Below are 17,716 nucleotides of genomic sequence, written 5' to 3'. Positions count from 1 at the left end.
ACAGCTCTGGAACAGTGCTTAATGATTATGACTGAGCACTTGAGTAAACAGTTAAAACCAAAAAGAGCATCGAATTGCATCACTGTTGCAGAAAGCACTTAAATAAGATAGAATTCTCGGGGTTTTTTTCCCCTTCATTGGATGAACTAAGCCAAAGGGAACTTCTCTAAGGCTAATGATTCAGAATTAGAAAAATGTAGTGAAGCTATAATGTAAACATTTAAATTATGCTAAAAAGTGTTTTTATAGAACATTATTTCTGTTTCTTCATGCTTCCTTTCCCCTCACCCCTTCATTTTAACATCACAGGGTTGGTTTTTTTTACGTGAGTTCTACTAATGTCGTTACAACTGTAGGATTTGAACAGCTATTTTGAAAGCCCATCTGTAAAACAGTTCATTATGCTGATGATTCTGTGAGTAGCAACTTGGGTTCCAGGGCTTTTAAACAGGTTGTTAAGACATAGTTAGGCAGAAAACTGGGCATTAAGTACACATTTTCTAGCCCACTGTAATAAAACAAAGCAGTTTTTCCTTTGACTGTTATAGTAATGCATGGTAATAATTCTGTTTGAATTGTAGGCATGGGGTTTTTTTGCATTAAATCTCAGTAATTGAGGTTGTGTTGTTGTGACGCGGGTGGTAACTATCTTCATTAAGGAGTTTCAAGATATTTTAATAAAAATACTGAGATTCTCTTGTGTCCTGCTTAAAAGGTGTTCTGCTACACCTTCATATTCTCAGAGAACTACTTAGAAAGCATAAGATTTCTTTGTTGTGCTTCTGAAGGTGAACAGTGTAAGTGGAGAATTTTCTGATATTAGACCAAAAAAAAAGGGAAGACAGAAGGATATAAAGCAATTGCATGTATTTACTGACATTTTAGATTGAAATTATATAACTAGAACAGTTTGGTGAGAGATATTTTCAGTTAAATAGAAACACGGAGATCTTAAAAGACATTTTCTTTATTTTTGTTGCCAGCATCTATGGCTGGTTTTCAGACTGGAACTATTGTGACCTGAAATGTGTTTGAACAGTCTATCAATTGCTATAGTTTACAGCAGCTGGATGATAGATCACAAGCCATTGGGAAAAGTAAATTTGACTCTTTCAGTTCTTGACATGTTTGTGGGGATGTCAGAGAAGCTTACTGGAACATGGTGATAAGGTCTCCCCTGAGCCTTCTTTTCTCAAGGCTGAGCAAACCCACCTCTCTCAGCCTTTCCTCACATGGCAGGCTTCCCAATCCTTGGATCATCTTTGTGGCCCTTCTCTGGACCCCCTCCAGTCTGTCCACATCTTTTTGGTATAGAGGGGACCACACAGTATTCCAGGTGTGGCTTGGCAAGCACATGCAGTGACTTCTTTATCTCTGCTGGTGTTGCTCTTGTTGATGTAACCCAGCATCCTGTTGGCTTATTTAAAAAGGGGCCATAATTTGGGGAGAAACTGTGAGCCACATTCTTTATTTATTAAAGAAGAAGACTGATTGTTTACATTTCCTGAGTCAAACTTGTGTAAGTGAAGACACCTTTAAGTCACACAGGCAGTTAACATAAGCTTTTTTTGGACAGTGGAAAATTGAAAGAAAAATAGCATGTGGAGGCAAACCACCAATGTAATGTGCCAAACATCTGAAAGGATGTCATGATTTGTTTTATCATTCTTGACAAACACAAAACAGAAAAGTAAGATAGCTCCTTGTGCACCACAAGAACACTTCCTCAATTCTGAACACTGAATTTCAAGTCTCTGCGCTCACAGTGCATTGACAGTACTAGAATCATAGAACAGTGTTTCTTCAAAATCCCTTCTGCGCTGCAGACAGCACTCTGCCTTCCAGGGTGGATTCCACAAATACAATCGATTCAACGGGAGAAAGAAGGAATTTTAAAGCAGTACTGTATGTGTAGAAAGTAAAAATTCTGTCTGTTCCCATTCTTTGGAATTAAGAAACTATAAAAAATGAAATTAAGTTAATTTTGACATTCTTAGAAGCATTTCATTATTTCACAATATTTATTGTCTAATGGGGACAAATCTTTAGCTGTAGTTTGCTCCATGTTTATTTTGACGTACTTTCATTTCAGATCACAGTACACTAGCATACAGTTAAGAAAAAAAACCAAATCAGTCATTTACTTATTAGACTGAAAACTCATTGCAGACAAGGAACGATATTTTACGTATGATCATTGTACTGACTTCTTATCCTGCTCATGCAAGAAAAATAATACATTTATAAAATGATCTTACCCAGTCATGAAGGAAAAGTCCGTTTTGCAGAATTTTACAGGATCAAAGACTCATAATAACCTTCAGAACATCCTGCCTCCTAACTGGCTTGAAGAAGGAGGTTTAAGTGGAATTTTACCAAATGCAGTATTAAATTAAATTCCATATGTATCCTAACATTGACTCTTGGGTCAAGCCATTCAGTCTTGAGGCAATCTATTGAAAACTGAAATTCCAAGTGAGTTAGGAAAGCAATTGTTTACTAAACTGTGCAAAAAATGTAATATTTATTCACCTTATCTTCAAGAATGACTGATGTTTCGTAGATAACCCATAGCGGCTTTAGAAAAGAAGTTCAAGATTAAGATTTTATTGTTCTAGGAATAAAGCAAAATAAGACAAATACATATGTTATTGCAGCAGCATCTAAATGTTGACTGATTCAATCGAATCTTACCTGAACACACGTTTTGCACTGAAACTTTCTCAACCTGATGCCCGAGATCTATTTTCCGGCTTCAAGTTAAAAACCAGTTCAAGTGAAAAAAAATTTGAAACAATCTGTGCAGGGGTATTATTAGTTGCTTCAGTATAATTGGTTTTGGCTTGCATGGAGGAAAACACTGAATTGCTGCTATTTGCGGTATCAGATGGCTATGTTAAGCAAACAGTGTTTTTCCAGGCAAAGAGATTAAAAGTCCTTTAGACTGCAGTAATGTTGTGCAATCATTAGTGAATTCCAGAAACAGATATTCTACTTCTGTCCCAGTGTTGTTGAATTTGATCTGATTACCTGCTACCTACTATCTATCCTTTTGAGAATGGGTATTTCACTTAATTTTAGGCATCTAACATAAGGTAGTGCCTCGAAACTTACCTTAATTTATCTGTGTAACAATTAGAGAGGGAGAGAGTTCCCCAGAGGTGATCAGACTTTTTCAGGTCTGACCTGTCTTGGGATCTTTCTTGCTCTTTGCTATACAGAGATCCCAAGTTTCATAACTGTCTAATATAGGAACCTCAGTTATATTCCTAATCTCAGTGGAGTAAACAAAGGCTTTAGTATTTGCAGTTTAGTTTTTAAATCACCATCAGTAATATTGGCACCTTTTTGACTCAGCATTTTTCCTGCCCAGTTCCCTGATTTTAAAGTCCTCAAAACTGTGGATCCTCTTCTATAATTATATATATATATTATCAGAACAAGCTCTTGATTCTGCATTTAGACTTTTTCAGTGATATTTTTTTAAATCTTGGCCAAAGCAACAAGCAACATAATACAACCAAGATCCCTCCTTTAATTGTATTTGCATTTGAATTTTAGGTGCCTAGACATGAGGGATGTTGTATTCCTACACTCTGTATCTTAACTGTGATCACCAGATTAGATGGGTACTCTTAACAATGTGTTCATGGCAAAAACTTTAAATCCTGAGAACAACTGGCAGCAGGCCCCATTAAATCCCATACTTTCCTCCAATTAGCAGCCACAGGAGTAAGTTTCAGTTGGTTACAACTGGTGCATGCATTTGAGCTGAGTCTTAAAAAACCTCTTCAGTGTGAACAAGCTCAATATGACATTTTCTGGAGTATCTCAGCTTTTGAGTGACTATTCCTTAGGAGCAGAGTTACTCTTAATAGCAACTCTGTTCAGCAGTTACAGAGGGAAATCCTACTGTCACAATAGCTAAAGCATACTCAAACTGCGTAACGAACTGTGGCTGATTTTTGAGAGGAGTGAAAACCCCAGTCTTCTGAAAAGGCATCATGTTCAGATTTTAATGAACAGTGTTATTTCCATGTATTACAGCAAACTGTATGATGTAACTACCCTCTCTTCTCTTGGGAATGGTTTACTCTCTGTAGTATATGGAACAAGAACAAGACTCAATTACCAGAAATTCACCTCTCAAACTGAAATTTGGAGGGAGTGATTTGTTTCATTTAACATATTAAACTACTTGGTGCATGTTATAGAAATGTGCTGTCTTCTGTTGTTGAGCTGCTTGAGAGCCAACAATGAGGAGGCCTGTTGCAGGGTTAGGCAAACTTACTTGAATGAATTAGTCATGCCATGTTAAAGCAATTAGTGCTTCTTGACCAGCAGAGAATGGAGATTGTCCAGTACCTCCCTCAGGCAGCTGCTTGCATGATGTTCACAGTTTAAGCTAATCTCCGCAATAAATAATGGAGGTTTTTGGCCTGGCGAAACTTCAGTTAGGGTTACATTGTCCTACATTACATATACCAATAGGGAGTACAAAGCTGTAGAATTTGGACAGCTGCACTGCATATTCTGTCCTGACAACTAGCACCCATCTTTCCATGCCAGTGTTTTACCTTCTGGGGATCACTACCAGCTGAAAAGAGGATTGCCTTTGCCATAGCAGCTCTACACTAGTACTGGTTGGTTTGCAATTATTTGGGGTGAGCAAATCCAACCTACCTATGCTGATGGGTGAGATTTGCGTTACCCACATCACCCACATTCCCAAAGTCATGGTGTCCTTTTGTGCAGCAGATATGTCTCAGTTGGAGGGGGTGTTAGAGCCTGGAGTGCACCAACAGGCTCTACATGCTCTGACATCTTCGTGGTTACAAGATGGTTATCTTTCTGTGTAACCCTTCGCTGCAACCTTCCCTCCTGCCTCCCAAGATTTTGCTCTTTTTCCTTCAGTTCCTTGTTACAATATAGCTGATCCAGGGTTATACAGCTGTACCATATCAGACCTAACCTTGAACATGGGCAGCTGACAGAGGGTAGTTGATGGGTTTTACATTGTCATGTAAAATGACCTGTAAAATACTCCTTATAGCTATTTTGATGGAAGGGTTTTCACTTTGTCATTTTGCAGGCTGTTACAGACCCACTGGAGGTAAAACTCTCATGCTACACTTGTCCTGAGCTTAAAAGACATTGAACTATGTCTTATTTGCATCCACAGTGCTAAGAGTGTCAGGGTGTGTGTCATGAGCCACACCATGTTCTGCCCGTCTGGATGTGGGACCTGCACACACATTTCAAGCCTAAGAACACATTTGACAGACATGTAGCCAGTTGCCCTTTAGTGCTGACACTCCTCTGCACAAGGGAAAAAGTGCAAAGAGTGCCACAATCTCCTGTGAAGGAGGGCCAAGACATTTAATATAAAATATTTAAAACAATTTATAAAGGCCACTCCAGCCTGAAAATAAAAAGCAAACCATCTGAATTTAACATGCATTTTACTATGGATCTGGAAAAAAAACAGTGAAAATATTTAACTACATTCCAGCCTTGCTCAAACCTGATTTGAGCATCTGCCATTTTCCCTCATAAAGTTGGGAGAACAAATGTAGAAGGACGTGACAATGACATTCATTGCCACTCCCACAAATGGTGTTGACTGTAGGCTTGCTGAGATGTAACCCTTTCATTTCTTCCTTAGATTTCAGTTGATGGCTTCAGAAATATTGCCAGTGGCTGCACTGGGATTCAGAATTTGCTGATCAACCAAATGCCAACTCTTACAGACGGATGTATTCAAGTAAGAAATTGAAAATAAATCAGTACTTTGAGAAACTTCCTGCTGTTGGGACTGGGTTATCCTCACAACTGACTGTACAGAAAGTTATGCAGATACAATTTAAGAGGAAAATGTTTAAAACTGTTAACCTAAATATGTTTATCATGCTCACTTGCAATCACTTTCAGAAAATTACAATTATTTTGTCTTGTTTTGCTATTTAGGTATGGCTGAATTATGGTCTTCCAGTTTTTCAGCTTTTTCAGTGTTAAAGCAAATACAATGTATGGGAACAGCATTCTGCTACTGATTTTGCCCATCAAAAAGACTTTTCAGGCTTCTGCAAAAAAGATTGTTAACAGATCACTGTTTCAGGTGTCTGCCATACTTCATGTCTCCAGTTACTTAACTTCTTTTCCTTGTGTTCCCAGCATAATAAATATATGGAGAATTTCAGTAATTTATATACTGCTCACTGCCTGAAGTTATTGTTAAAATGGGTTGTAACTACCTGTTTAAAATTGTAACATTTGGTGTTGTATGTGGAATATTTGCTCATCTTTTGTTACATGCCAGCATAGGTATATGAATATTTTAGTTCACCTTTTTCCCTTCAAAGGCTCTGGTTGAAAAATGCCAACAGATAACGTCTGTTGTCTTCCTTGACTCTCCACATCTTTCTGATACAACTTTTGAAGCCCTTGCTGAATGTAAACTGCTGAAGGTCAGCATTGAAGGTTAGTATAATAATCCACACAATTATTAGGACGATGTATTTTTAAAATTCATCCAGATAATTTGAAATAGTTTTTTTAGTGAGTATTTGGATGAGGCCATTAATGTATATCAGATGTGTAACTTATGTTTTCATATATTACAACAGGGAATAACCAAATTACTGATTTAAGTTTCAAGCTGATGAGTAAATGCTGCCCATACATCAGGCACATTCATATGGCTGATTGCCAGAAAATTACAGATGCTGGTCTTCAGATGATTTCACTACTGAAGCATATTCTTGTACTGAATGTAGCAGACTGCATAAGGTACTGTATCACATCCAGGTCTCTGTAAATGACTGCAATGGAATTTTAGTAAAGTTAATTATGCTCATAATAAGTCCTGTTAACACATCTTTCAGTTTAAAAAATAACTTATTAGAATCTTAACACATGTATCTTTATATTTAAAAGAGTATTTTCTACGAGTAGTTTTTTCCCTGTATCATGTTTTCAAAAATCCATTCATTACTCCAGTTCAAGCAAAAAACTTTACTGTAAATATAATATTACTCAATAGCCATGTCATATTTTAGTGCTGGAATGTGGCTATGAAGATGAAAATTATGATGAAATACAATTCCAATGCCACAACTCTATTAAAGTTTGTATATTGTTTAATTTTGTGAATATCGAAATAATACTTGATCAAGTACTAAGATATAAACAAAACTGCCAATTTTTTACAGTTACCAAGACATCACTGTAAATCATGTTGTAGAGGAAGGATGTATTTTATACGAAGACTTCCACTTCTGCTGTGTCATGTATCAGTAGAAACAAAGACAAATGATAGGGCAGCTGCACACTTGTTCCCTGTTGGTGGCATGGTGATGGAGTCAAGGGTGAGAGGCAACATTGAAAGCAAAACCTCTGAACGTTTCAAAATCAACAGACCTATAAAATGATACAAAGAAGCAGAATTGTGGCTTATCTTAAAATTTCTGCTGCCATAGGAAGTTTTAGACTCTGTTCCAATGTGTAGCAAAAGTACTTATTGTGACTGTTGGTGCTGTGCCTGTATAAAAATCTGATAACTTTGCGTGTAGACGCTCTGAGCAGTGCTGGAGTAATACCATGACATCATGGTGGTGGTTCAGCTGGGCAGATGGGACAGCTGCCTGCATTTTCTGGTTTAACATTTAGAAGGCTGGATTTTCCAGCCTGTTAGCCAAATCTGTGAGTGTGTTTGCACATATGTCTACTGTCTCTACTGCTAAAGAATTCTTGAATTACCTTAACAAAACATTCTAAGCAGTTGTAAAGCTATTGTGAAGTTCTCTACTTCTATTACTGCTTTGCAGACACTTGTAAAAGTTTCCGCATTCACAAAACTATGGATTGTAGCACATCTAAACTTGGGTGGTGGGCCAAACGCACACCAAAGCCACTCTATCAGTCCCCTCCTCAGCTGGACAGGGGAGAGAAAATACAACAAAAGGCTCATGGGTCAAGATAAGGGCTGGGAGAGATCACTCACCATTTTCTGTCACAGGCAAACCAGATGTGACTTGTGGAAATTAATTTATCACCAATCAAATGATAATGAAAAATAAAAAATAAATCTTAAAACACCTTTCCACACCCCTCCCTTCTTCCTGGGCTCAGCTTTACTCCCAGATTCTCTACTTCCTCCCCACCAGCAGCGCAGGGGGACAGGGACTGGGGGTTGTGTCAGTTCATTACACATTATCTCTGCTGCTCCTTCCTCCTCAGGGAAGGACTCCCCACACTTCCCCTGCTCTGGTGTGGGGTCCCTTCCACAGGAGACAGTCCTCCATGGACGTCTCCAACGCGAGTCTTTCCCACAGGCTGCAGTTCTTCACGAACTGCTCCAGCGTGGGTCCCTTTCACTAGAGAAACTTAGTATGTGTATTCACAGCACAATTATTTAGAAAGTGATAATGTGGCTATTTCAGCCCTCAAGCCCAGTGCGGTTACAGAATATCTTGGGGGTTTTTAATTAAGTTGACTGTATTGCCAGGCTCTGCATTCCTTACAGACTTTATACAAATTAATTCTTCTGAAGCTATATTTATTAAGTTTATCTTGAACGAAAAACAACTGCACTGTGAAATAACACCAAAACTACTATTAATTGATGCAGTGATTAACACTTTATGAGTGATAGCTTCATCTGTAGCTTGTTGTCACACAGTGAGGCTCTGTTCAGGTTATGGAATTGAGTGCGCCCTCAGCAAGTTTGCTGATAACACCAAGCTGTGTGGCTGGGTTGATACGCTGGAGGGAAGGGATGTCACCCAGAGGGACCTGGACACACTTGTGAGGTGGGCTGATGCCAACCTCATGAAGTTTAACCAAGACAAGTGCAAGGTCCTACACCTGGGTCGGCACAACCCCAGGCACAGCTACAGGCTGGGCGGAGAAGAGATTCAGAGCAGCCCGGCGGAGAAGGACTTGGGGGTGGTGATCGATGAGAAACTCAACATGAGCAGGCTTCAGTGTGTGCTTGCAGCCCAGAAACCAACCGTATCCTGGGCTGTATCAAAAGAAGCGTGACCAGCAGGTCAAAGGAGGTGATCCTGCCCCTCTACTCTGCTCTTGTGAGACCTCACTTGGAGTATTGTGTCCGGTTCTGGTGTCCTCAACATAAAAAGGACATGGAGCTGTTGGAGCAAGTCCAGAGGAGGCCATGAGGATGATAAGAGGGCTGGAGCACCTCCCGTATGAAGACAGGCTGAGAAAGTTGGGGCTGTTCAGCCTGGAGAAGAGAAGCTGCTTGGAGACCTCATAGCAGCCTTCCAGTATCTGAAGGGGGCCTACAAGGGACTCTTCATTAGGGTTTGTAGTGATAGGACAAGGGGCAATGGCTTAAAACTTGAACAGGGGAAGTTTAGTTTAGATATAAGGAAGAAGTTCTTCACAGTGAGGGTGGTGAGGCACTGGAATAGGTCACCCAAGGAAGTTGTGAATGCTCCAACCCTGGAGGTGTTCAAGGCCAGATTGGACGGAGCCTTGGGCAACATAGTTTAGTGTGCGGTGTCCCTGCTCATGGCAGGGGGGGTGGAACTAGATGATCTTAAGGTCCTTTCCAACCCTAACTATTCTATGATTCTATCATTCTATCATTTTATTAGGAGTGCTATTCTTTAGCCATATGCTTCTGGGACTTCGGGATTTGCAGTGATTCTTTGTGCTGCAACAGACTGTACAAGCCAAAATATGATTCTGTCCTACGGAATTCTGGGATTAATTTTTTATTAATCAGGGAACACAGACGAAATACTGGGAATGCATTGGGAAGCTAAGTGTACAGTAATGTTAAACATACCAGAGATATGAAATGAATTGAAACACCCAAGTTGTCATCAGTTCTCCAACCCTCTCAACTTGGCTGAAAGATTTTCTATATACTTAATTTTTATAGCCTTTGTGTATATTATGTTAGCTGTGTATGAGATACGCAGTTAAGTGAAACTCAGGTTAATTCGCTTATGTGTACAAAACAGCACACATACACTACGTATGACTTTTGCTTCTGTACTAGAAGATATATTTTCCTTTAAATTAATCCAGTTCCTTAAATTAACAAAGATGTTAATACAAATATTACTCTGAAATGTCTAAACAGGTTCTGATACTTTCTAGGTTATGTTTTCCAAACTCTGTCTTTTGGAGTGCTATCATATCTGAGTGTTGGAACTAATGGAAGTTCTCATAAACTCCAACAGACTTTTTTCAGAAAGTTCTGTTTTTCAGCAGTTCCAAAAAGCAGCATCTTTCTAATCAATCTTCTTGGGGTTCAAAAGGCTCTTTAAAGAATACCATTATTAATTTCTGCTTATCTACAAGGTAGTTGCTGAATGCAACTTGTATATTGGCTTGTATGGAGTAGGAAAAATACATGTTACAAATATTGTCTACATTTTTCTTTTAGAATCAGTGATGAAGGTGTAATGCCATTTGTACAAGGTTCTTCAGGAGCTAAGCTAAGAGAGCTGAATTTGACTAATTGTATTCATGTCACTGATGCTTCTGTCACAGAAATAGCACAAAGGTAACAGTCCAGTATGGTATTTTTCTAGTGCAATAGAATTGCAGCATGTTTAGAAATTTAATATGCAGTATATTTCTAATGTTCTAATGTTTCTAAAGTTCTTAATATGTTAATAGATTTGTAAAATTATACAACCAATTTTATATAGAAAATTGTACTAGATAAATTATTAATCCATTTTGGCATCTCTTAAAAATGATCCATTATATAAAGGGGAATTGATCAATATAAGTATGGAAACCTGATAAGACTTAATTTTAGGGTGGGGGGAATAGTGCTTAAATGATGGTTGACTGACAAAACTGCATTAAAAGATTAGTATGTATAAGTCATATTTTGTAAACTCAAAAAATACTCATGTCTGCAGCAACAAAAAGCACTCTATTGCGGCACCTCTTCAGCTCCAGTTCCTGAGAATGTTGGTATTGGCAATCAAAAGATAATTTATAAATCTCTAGAGACCATTGGAGTCAGTTATTCCACTCCTTTCTAGATCTCTCAGCAGGCCCCTGTTCGTGTTTTCATAACAGTACTTGTGAATACTCATAGCCGTGCTTGCTGGTTAGCCAGGGAATGCCTTCTCTGTTTTAATGGTGGAGTGTTGCCCCTAAGGCTCTGAGCATAGATGCAGTACTTGAGGAGTCACATTTCTTAGGTGTTCAGGTTTGGTAATGGGAAGATACAGTTTATGGTGCTTAATTGCACAGTAAAATTCAGCTTTCCATGTATGATCAGTGAGTGCTGATTTGCAGAACCTGGCAATATCTTTTCTTGCTGCGTACCATTATTTGCATGGCTGTAGCTGGGTGTGGGTACAGCCATAGGGTCGTGAATTCTGTCATTGCAGCAAGCTATTAAGTTCCTCTGCTAGATATTAGAGATTTGGAGATGGTGGGAAAATCAAGCATCAAACTAATTTAAAAAATATTTTGGTGAAATACAGCTCTTTGATTTCCATATTTTGATTTAATTTGGTTGCTGTTCATGATTTGAAACATTTGTGCATTATGAGTGGAGTCCTTGGAGGTGTCTGTGTAAGTTAGGTATCAAAAGTTGAGAGTGTTATTTTCACAGGCCCACTGAAAAAAGCTTAGCAAGGGTTATTACAAAAATGTACTTGCTATACTACGTTTCTGTGACAAAAACAGAAAGTTGACAGTTCTGTTTCTTCATTTAATTTAGATGTCATGAATTGACCTACCTAAATCTGTGCCACTGTGAAAATGTGACTGATGCTGGAATTGAAGCCTTGGGAAATATGTCGTCATTGATATCCCTTGATATCTCTGGAACCGGAATCTCAGATACGGTATATGTATGATTAAAGAATGAAGGATGTGTTTACTGTTTATGTAGGCTTCCTGATAAAAAAAGCAGCAATAAAAATCCATTCAAAAACCTGTATGGATATGAAGCTGTGTCGTTAAAAAGTATGTTAGAAACATGTATAGTACAGTATTAGCCCAGATGTAGGCAGTAACAAATTAAAGGTAATTCTTAAGTTGGACAATTCTGACATTTGAAAGAGAGAATCAGAAAGAGGAAGTTTGGCTGCTGTGAAGCTAATCTGAAATGAATGGTTATTAAGCAGATATTTTTTTGCTCCGGGATGATTAAGCCTGAGAAAACTGGGGGAAAAAAGTATTTTTAACACTTAAATTTGTAAGAATTGTGTTTTCCATTAACTAGATTTTATGGTGAAAAGTCCTGAATGTTTGCTCTAGCAGAGGCACTGCTCTACACTGTGGTCTAGAAAATAATTGCTAGTGAAAGAATTACTAGCAAGGTATCTTCAATGTGTCAAGTTGAAAACAGTCTGGAAAGCAAAATAGTGACTGTGGGAGCCAGGTTAAACATCACAGACCTCCACATTAGATGTTCTTGGCAGGTCCTGCCTTGTGTGCAGGGTTCAGAGCCAGTTCTGCTGTTTCCTTTACTTTTGGGGCAAACACTTCACTGAACACGGAAACATAGCAGAAACCTCATGAAGAAAACTTACCATAGAGGCTATTCAGACACTATTCAAACACATTTCTGACCAAGAACTTTACTATTCAGCTTTAATACAGAGTTTGTGCTCTGTGCAAAAGTAATTAAAATGTCTGTATCTTTTGGGAGGCCTGAAAATAAAACCCAAAATTAATCTTAATAAAGAGGGTTTGGAAATCTAAAACTTCATTAAATTGTGATAATTTAAAATCATCATAAAATAGTTCAGATATAATTTCACTGCCTTGAATTACAATGTTTCAATATAAATGTTTTCTTTCTCCTTGCCTGCCACAACCAGTCTTTTAAAATACTGTGTTGCTTCTTACTCTAGTTTTCACATAGCACAACTCATGACCTCGGCAATAAGCCAAGCTGTTTTGCTTATACTGCGTTTTTGAGGCTTTCAGTTTTCTCTCTCCCACAAGACAGATAAATTAAGCCGGAAACTGTCCTTTTATCCATTTTGTGTAATTTCTGTTCTGATTGCTAGGACTAGCTACAAAACTGTTATGGATTTTGCTGTTTGCTGTGTTTAGGTATAAAACATTCATGCTTCTATAATAAATACATTTTCTAATCTTAAAATACCAGTTTGATAAAGGGAGATCTAGCAGTCTGCTACTATTTGTATGCTTTGACTTTATATTATTCATTTTATTAGCATACAGAGGAAACTGTGTTAAGATCTCTTTCAATATAGTTTTAGTAAGTATTGCTTTAAAAATGTAGCAGAGAGCACAATGTTTTATATGCAGTAATCAGCACCATTACTCTGTGCTGATAAAGCATGGTAAGGCTCATATGCTTTTCCTGCAGCCTGTGCAGTAGATCTCTGCTGCTTTTGCTGTCTTGCTATTTAGTGTGAAAAATGTAGAATGTGCAACATAGATTTGCACCACACAAGAGAATTTTCCTTTCTATTTTTTTCAAATGACAGCAGAATCCTTCTGCCCATCACAGCAGAGCAGAATTTACTACAGTAAGGTATGACAGACTTAAAACGGAAGGGGTTTCCACTCTCTGTGCCTTCCTTTTCTGTAGATGAGGCATCGTTTGATGTCCAATAAGTGAAAGTTCCTGCTGCAATCTTGCCTTTTATTCAGGGAATTTGTTGCATTTGGAAGAAATATATTGACTCTTAGAATTGTCCCTGACAAGAGATTCTGTTAATAAAAAAATAAATAAATACAATACCCTGTAGACTCACAGTAATAAAAAATGTAGTGCTAATAAGAAACACATCAAAAGTACCTCTCATGTTTGGAGAAGTTTTTTATTCTTTTCCTGAGTCTAGTCCTCAACAAAAAGGCTGGAAATTGAATAAAAGTAATCATTGTGTATATTCAGATTTCAGTATGGTGTAGAAAGTTATGCATTTTACACAGAAAGAAAATGCCTAGGCAAACTTCTAATCACAAGCTAGAATAAGGCAAGTAATTCATCACATGTTTAAGTTGTACGTGTGTTTAAGTGTCTTGCTAAATAAGTCAAAGACCAGCCACTAACAAAACCCAGTATCCAATGGAGAGGATGACAACTTCATGCATATGAGAAATCAGTGTCATACTGCAGAACTTACTGTTCTGTCTCATCATAGGACTTCAACTATATTGCTTTTACTTTCATAAAATATATAACATTAACTACCCCCCCAATTACATTTTAATTATTATTCACTCAGTTCCTTTAGCATTCATCCTTTTACATTTCAGAAAGTATTTCCTTCTATATTAAAAATTGACTTTTTAAAAACACACATTTTCAAGTCTGAATAACTTCTTTTTAATAGTAGGAATGACATTTGTTCTGGTTTTACCATTCTTGAAGTGCTAGAAATCGGTTTCTTAGCATTATAAACAACTTAAAAGAGATTTAGAAATTAAAAGATTTGCAACCTAGTGGCAGCATTTAAAAAAGTCCACAAAGACAGATCAAAGATGCTGAGTTCTTTGAAAGAACTCACTTTAAAATCTTTGAGAAAATGCCTTTTTCTTCTAGCTAGCCTCACACCCCTCATTGTTTTCCCTTGCATTTTGCTCGTCTAAACTCCCTGGAATAGGGAGCACATTGTTTTAAATTTTGAGTATGGTGAACATGTTCATGAATGCATAGATAATGCCACAGGTTATTTTAGATTCATTGTAAAGTTATTTACAATACATACAACATGTTCAAGCTTCCATTAGAAAGATGGAAAGATTAGCATTTAGAATCAAAATGTACTTTTCTTTCCTCAAAAAGCAGACTGTGTGGAAATGCTTCCATGAGTTTCCCATGCTTCCATAATCTTTATTTTCACACTGTTCATGTTTTTGTTAAAATACTTTGAACTCTTTCTGATGTCTATATGATACAGCTTTGGCAGCCTTGCTCCAAGGCTGAGAGTCTCAAAGTGTGCAGCTGCCTGACTTCCCTCATTCCAGCACAAGCTGCTGATGCACATGGCCTGGACCACCCATCTTCTTGGGACATTAGAAAGAAAAATTAAGTACAGAAGTGTCAGGACATTTGAAGAAAGTGTCTTAAGTCAAACAGGATGTAGACAGAAGAGCACAGCAAAGAGTAATAGAAGGAACTGTTAAAGAGGGTTAGTTCACTCCCGAGTTATATAAAGCGTTTAGCAACAAAAACCCATAGATGCCCTGACATAGACTCAGAGAAGCTTAATATCACTGGTGAATTATATACAGTGTAGTAATGAGAGAGAAAAAATAGCCTAAAACATAAAAAATAGGTAGAATGCTTAAAAATGTGAAGAACCTTGATACGCTTCTGAAATCAAAGATAAAAAGAAATACCAAGTATATAGAGTCATAGAGGCATCGAGTATAGAGGCACCAAGTCAGCTAACCAGGCACAGGTTTTTTGTGTGCTGTGTGTAGGCACTCTTTAAAGTTGAGGACAACTTCTCATTAGGAAATCTGGAGTAGTGGTTATATAGCTGTATAAACAGTTAGCTCAACTTTCTTATGTGTTTGTACTTCATGATCTTCAGATCCTGGCTGGTCCTGAAGGCCAGGCTTCAACATAAATATTTATTATATTTTAATAATAAAAACCCCAACCCGAAAGTGACATTTTGGCTTTCCAGTTATCTAGAATAATTTCTCTGCTCTCTTAATGGGATTCTGAGTCAACAGTGACTTGAACCATAGCCTGCCTCCACATTTTGGTCTGTTAGAAAATTAGGCCAGGACTGAGGAAGAGCCTTGTAAAGGTTAAGAAAAAAATGTTAGCAGGTCTAACAGATACAAACAACAAATGAATGCAAATGAGTTAGTTGCATTTGCTTGCCAAAGGAAAAGATGTGACAAATCACACACATTCCCAAGGCAGGGAAAAGGAAGTGTTACAGTAGGTTAAAGTGGGCTCCAAATTCAGATGTTAGCACTCCAGTTTGCTTGGGAGGATAAAGAAAGAGAGAATTTAAACTGGGGACTTAGAAACTTAATTCTGCATGAGGACAGGAAATACTAACACAGAGGATCTTTACAATCAATGCCAGATATGCTAACACCTTGAGTCCCAATGCAAATCAGTACCAATTAAAGGTACTCAGCAATGTTGAAAATTGGTCTCAATGTTTTTATAGAACATTTCATTACAATGGAAGCCCTGTTGTCTGGAGTTAGTGTCAAGAAACATTGGCATCTGTATTTCAGAAATTACGATCTGATCCAGCTGCAAATGGTGTTAGCTAGAGAAAATAATTGTTATGGCATGCATTATACACAAAGTCATCTAGGGGGGGTTCTGTTCTGCAATACAAAAATGCCTCTAGGGTTTCTGTAAACAGATCTGACCCACCTTTATCTTAGCTCAGGAAACAGTATCTTACTGGAAACAGTATAGCTACGTTTGCTTAAGGACTTAAGGATTTTCCAGGAAGTTTTTGCTATCTGAAACTGAAGTGAACTTCATCTGCCACATATGTATTGTTATTAGCAAAATGATATCGCATGATAGTAATTACAATCTTCTCTTACAGTGTTTGATCCATGAAACAGGTGTCAGACTGTGGCTAATCTGTGCAGAAATCTGAGCATTTTAGAGGATAAACTGAGTCATTTAATATTAAATGGCTCAGAAATGGAAAGTGGGAGATGCGTCTTAAGAGCTGTCTTCCAAGACTGGAGTCACTTTGAGTTCAATTTGTTGGTTTGGAGCATGAACAGGAAGTAACATCTGTGTATCTCTAGAACATAAAGATACATTACAGATGCTGACCTTTAAGGTTACAAACATGTGAATAAAAATCTCAGAAGCTGAAAATAGCGTAGCACATGGTTATTGTTAGCCAGAGGTGGTACGTTCTTTGCAGTCTGCACTTGAAAGGCAGAGACTTGCAGCTTGTCAATATGAAAAATAAAGAGTTATTCTTTGGTATGCCATAGCCTCAGGTGACTTTTGTCTCTAGCAAGTGAAGACCCTTACCACCTGGTACAGTTGATACTCATTTTCTCATCTACAAAAGCCATGGTGAAATAATAATAAATGATGTCCTGCAATTGTTTGTAGGCCTCATGTAATAAAGTAAATGAAACAGAACAAAAATGTAAAAATTGCTTGGAAGAAAAGAAGCTGTTGGTGAGGAGTAAGAAGTTTCTTTTAAAGTTGTTTTCTAAATGGAAATGGAAATACATGCTAAGAGATGAAAGACAAAGTCTTGTCTTTCTCCATGGTGACAGAAGATTGATCCAAGATACACAGGGTGATTTCTTTATGTTAAATGGGAAATAACGTTTTTGGAGACACATAGAGTGGGTGATCCTAATCTGTATGTTGCACAGTATTTGTTTTGCTAGCATCTATTTCTCGGAGTTCCAATGATAATACGATAAATCTGACCATATCTTTCAAAAATGTCTGGAGGCTTAGTATAGATGATAAAAGTCTATAAAAGTAGGTCAGTATCCTGATTGAGGTACTGATGTTATTTATCAGGGAACACTACTGTATAAATGATAAATTTATCTATGATAAATCAGGAAGTCTAATAAAACTAGTGATAATTGTCTCCTTTGTATATATGCTACATACAAATAGAATAGCTAAAAATTTCATACTGATTGGACTTCCACTGTAGGGCTTGTTTGTAAAGGATTATTTTTGAAAATCTAAGAGTTTCATAGTTTTTGTATGTAATAAGCAGTTCCTAATGACATTCCTTGTCTTCCTTGTCTT

General features: G+C 37.6%; 1 protein-coding gene across 1 annotated transcript in view; it reads left to right on the top strand.

Annotated features, from left to right (window-relative positions):
- Positions 1-17,716, top strand: part of FBXL13 (F-box and leucine-rich repeat protein 13) — a gene marked incomplete at its 5' end in the record, with an annotated part of 76,156 nt that overhangs the window by 41,353 nt on the left and 17,087 nt on the right. Inside the window, 5 exon segments of the mRNA XM_010011991.1 lie at positions 5,666-5,764; positions 6,363-6,480; positions 6,627-6,789; positions 10,421-10,540; positions 11,723-11,849. Of these exon segments, the coding sequence (XP_010010293.1) occupies positions 5,666-5,764; positions 6,363-6,480; positions 6,627-6,789; positions 10,421-10,540; positions 11,723-11,849 (627 nt within the window).

This window comes from Nestor notabilis, unplaced genomic scaffold, assembly GCF_000696875.1.
Source record: "Nestor notabilis isolate BGI_N333 unplaced genomic scaffold, ASM69687v1 scaffold3413, whole genome shotgun sequence".
Taxonomy (NCBI): domain Eukaryota; kingdom Metazoa; phylum Chordata; class Aves; order Psittaciformes; family Psittacidae; genus Nestor; species Nestor notabilis.
This window is presented reverse-complemented; position numbering and strand designations above follow the sequence as displayed.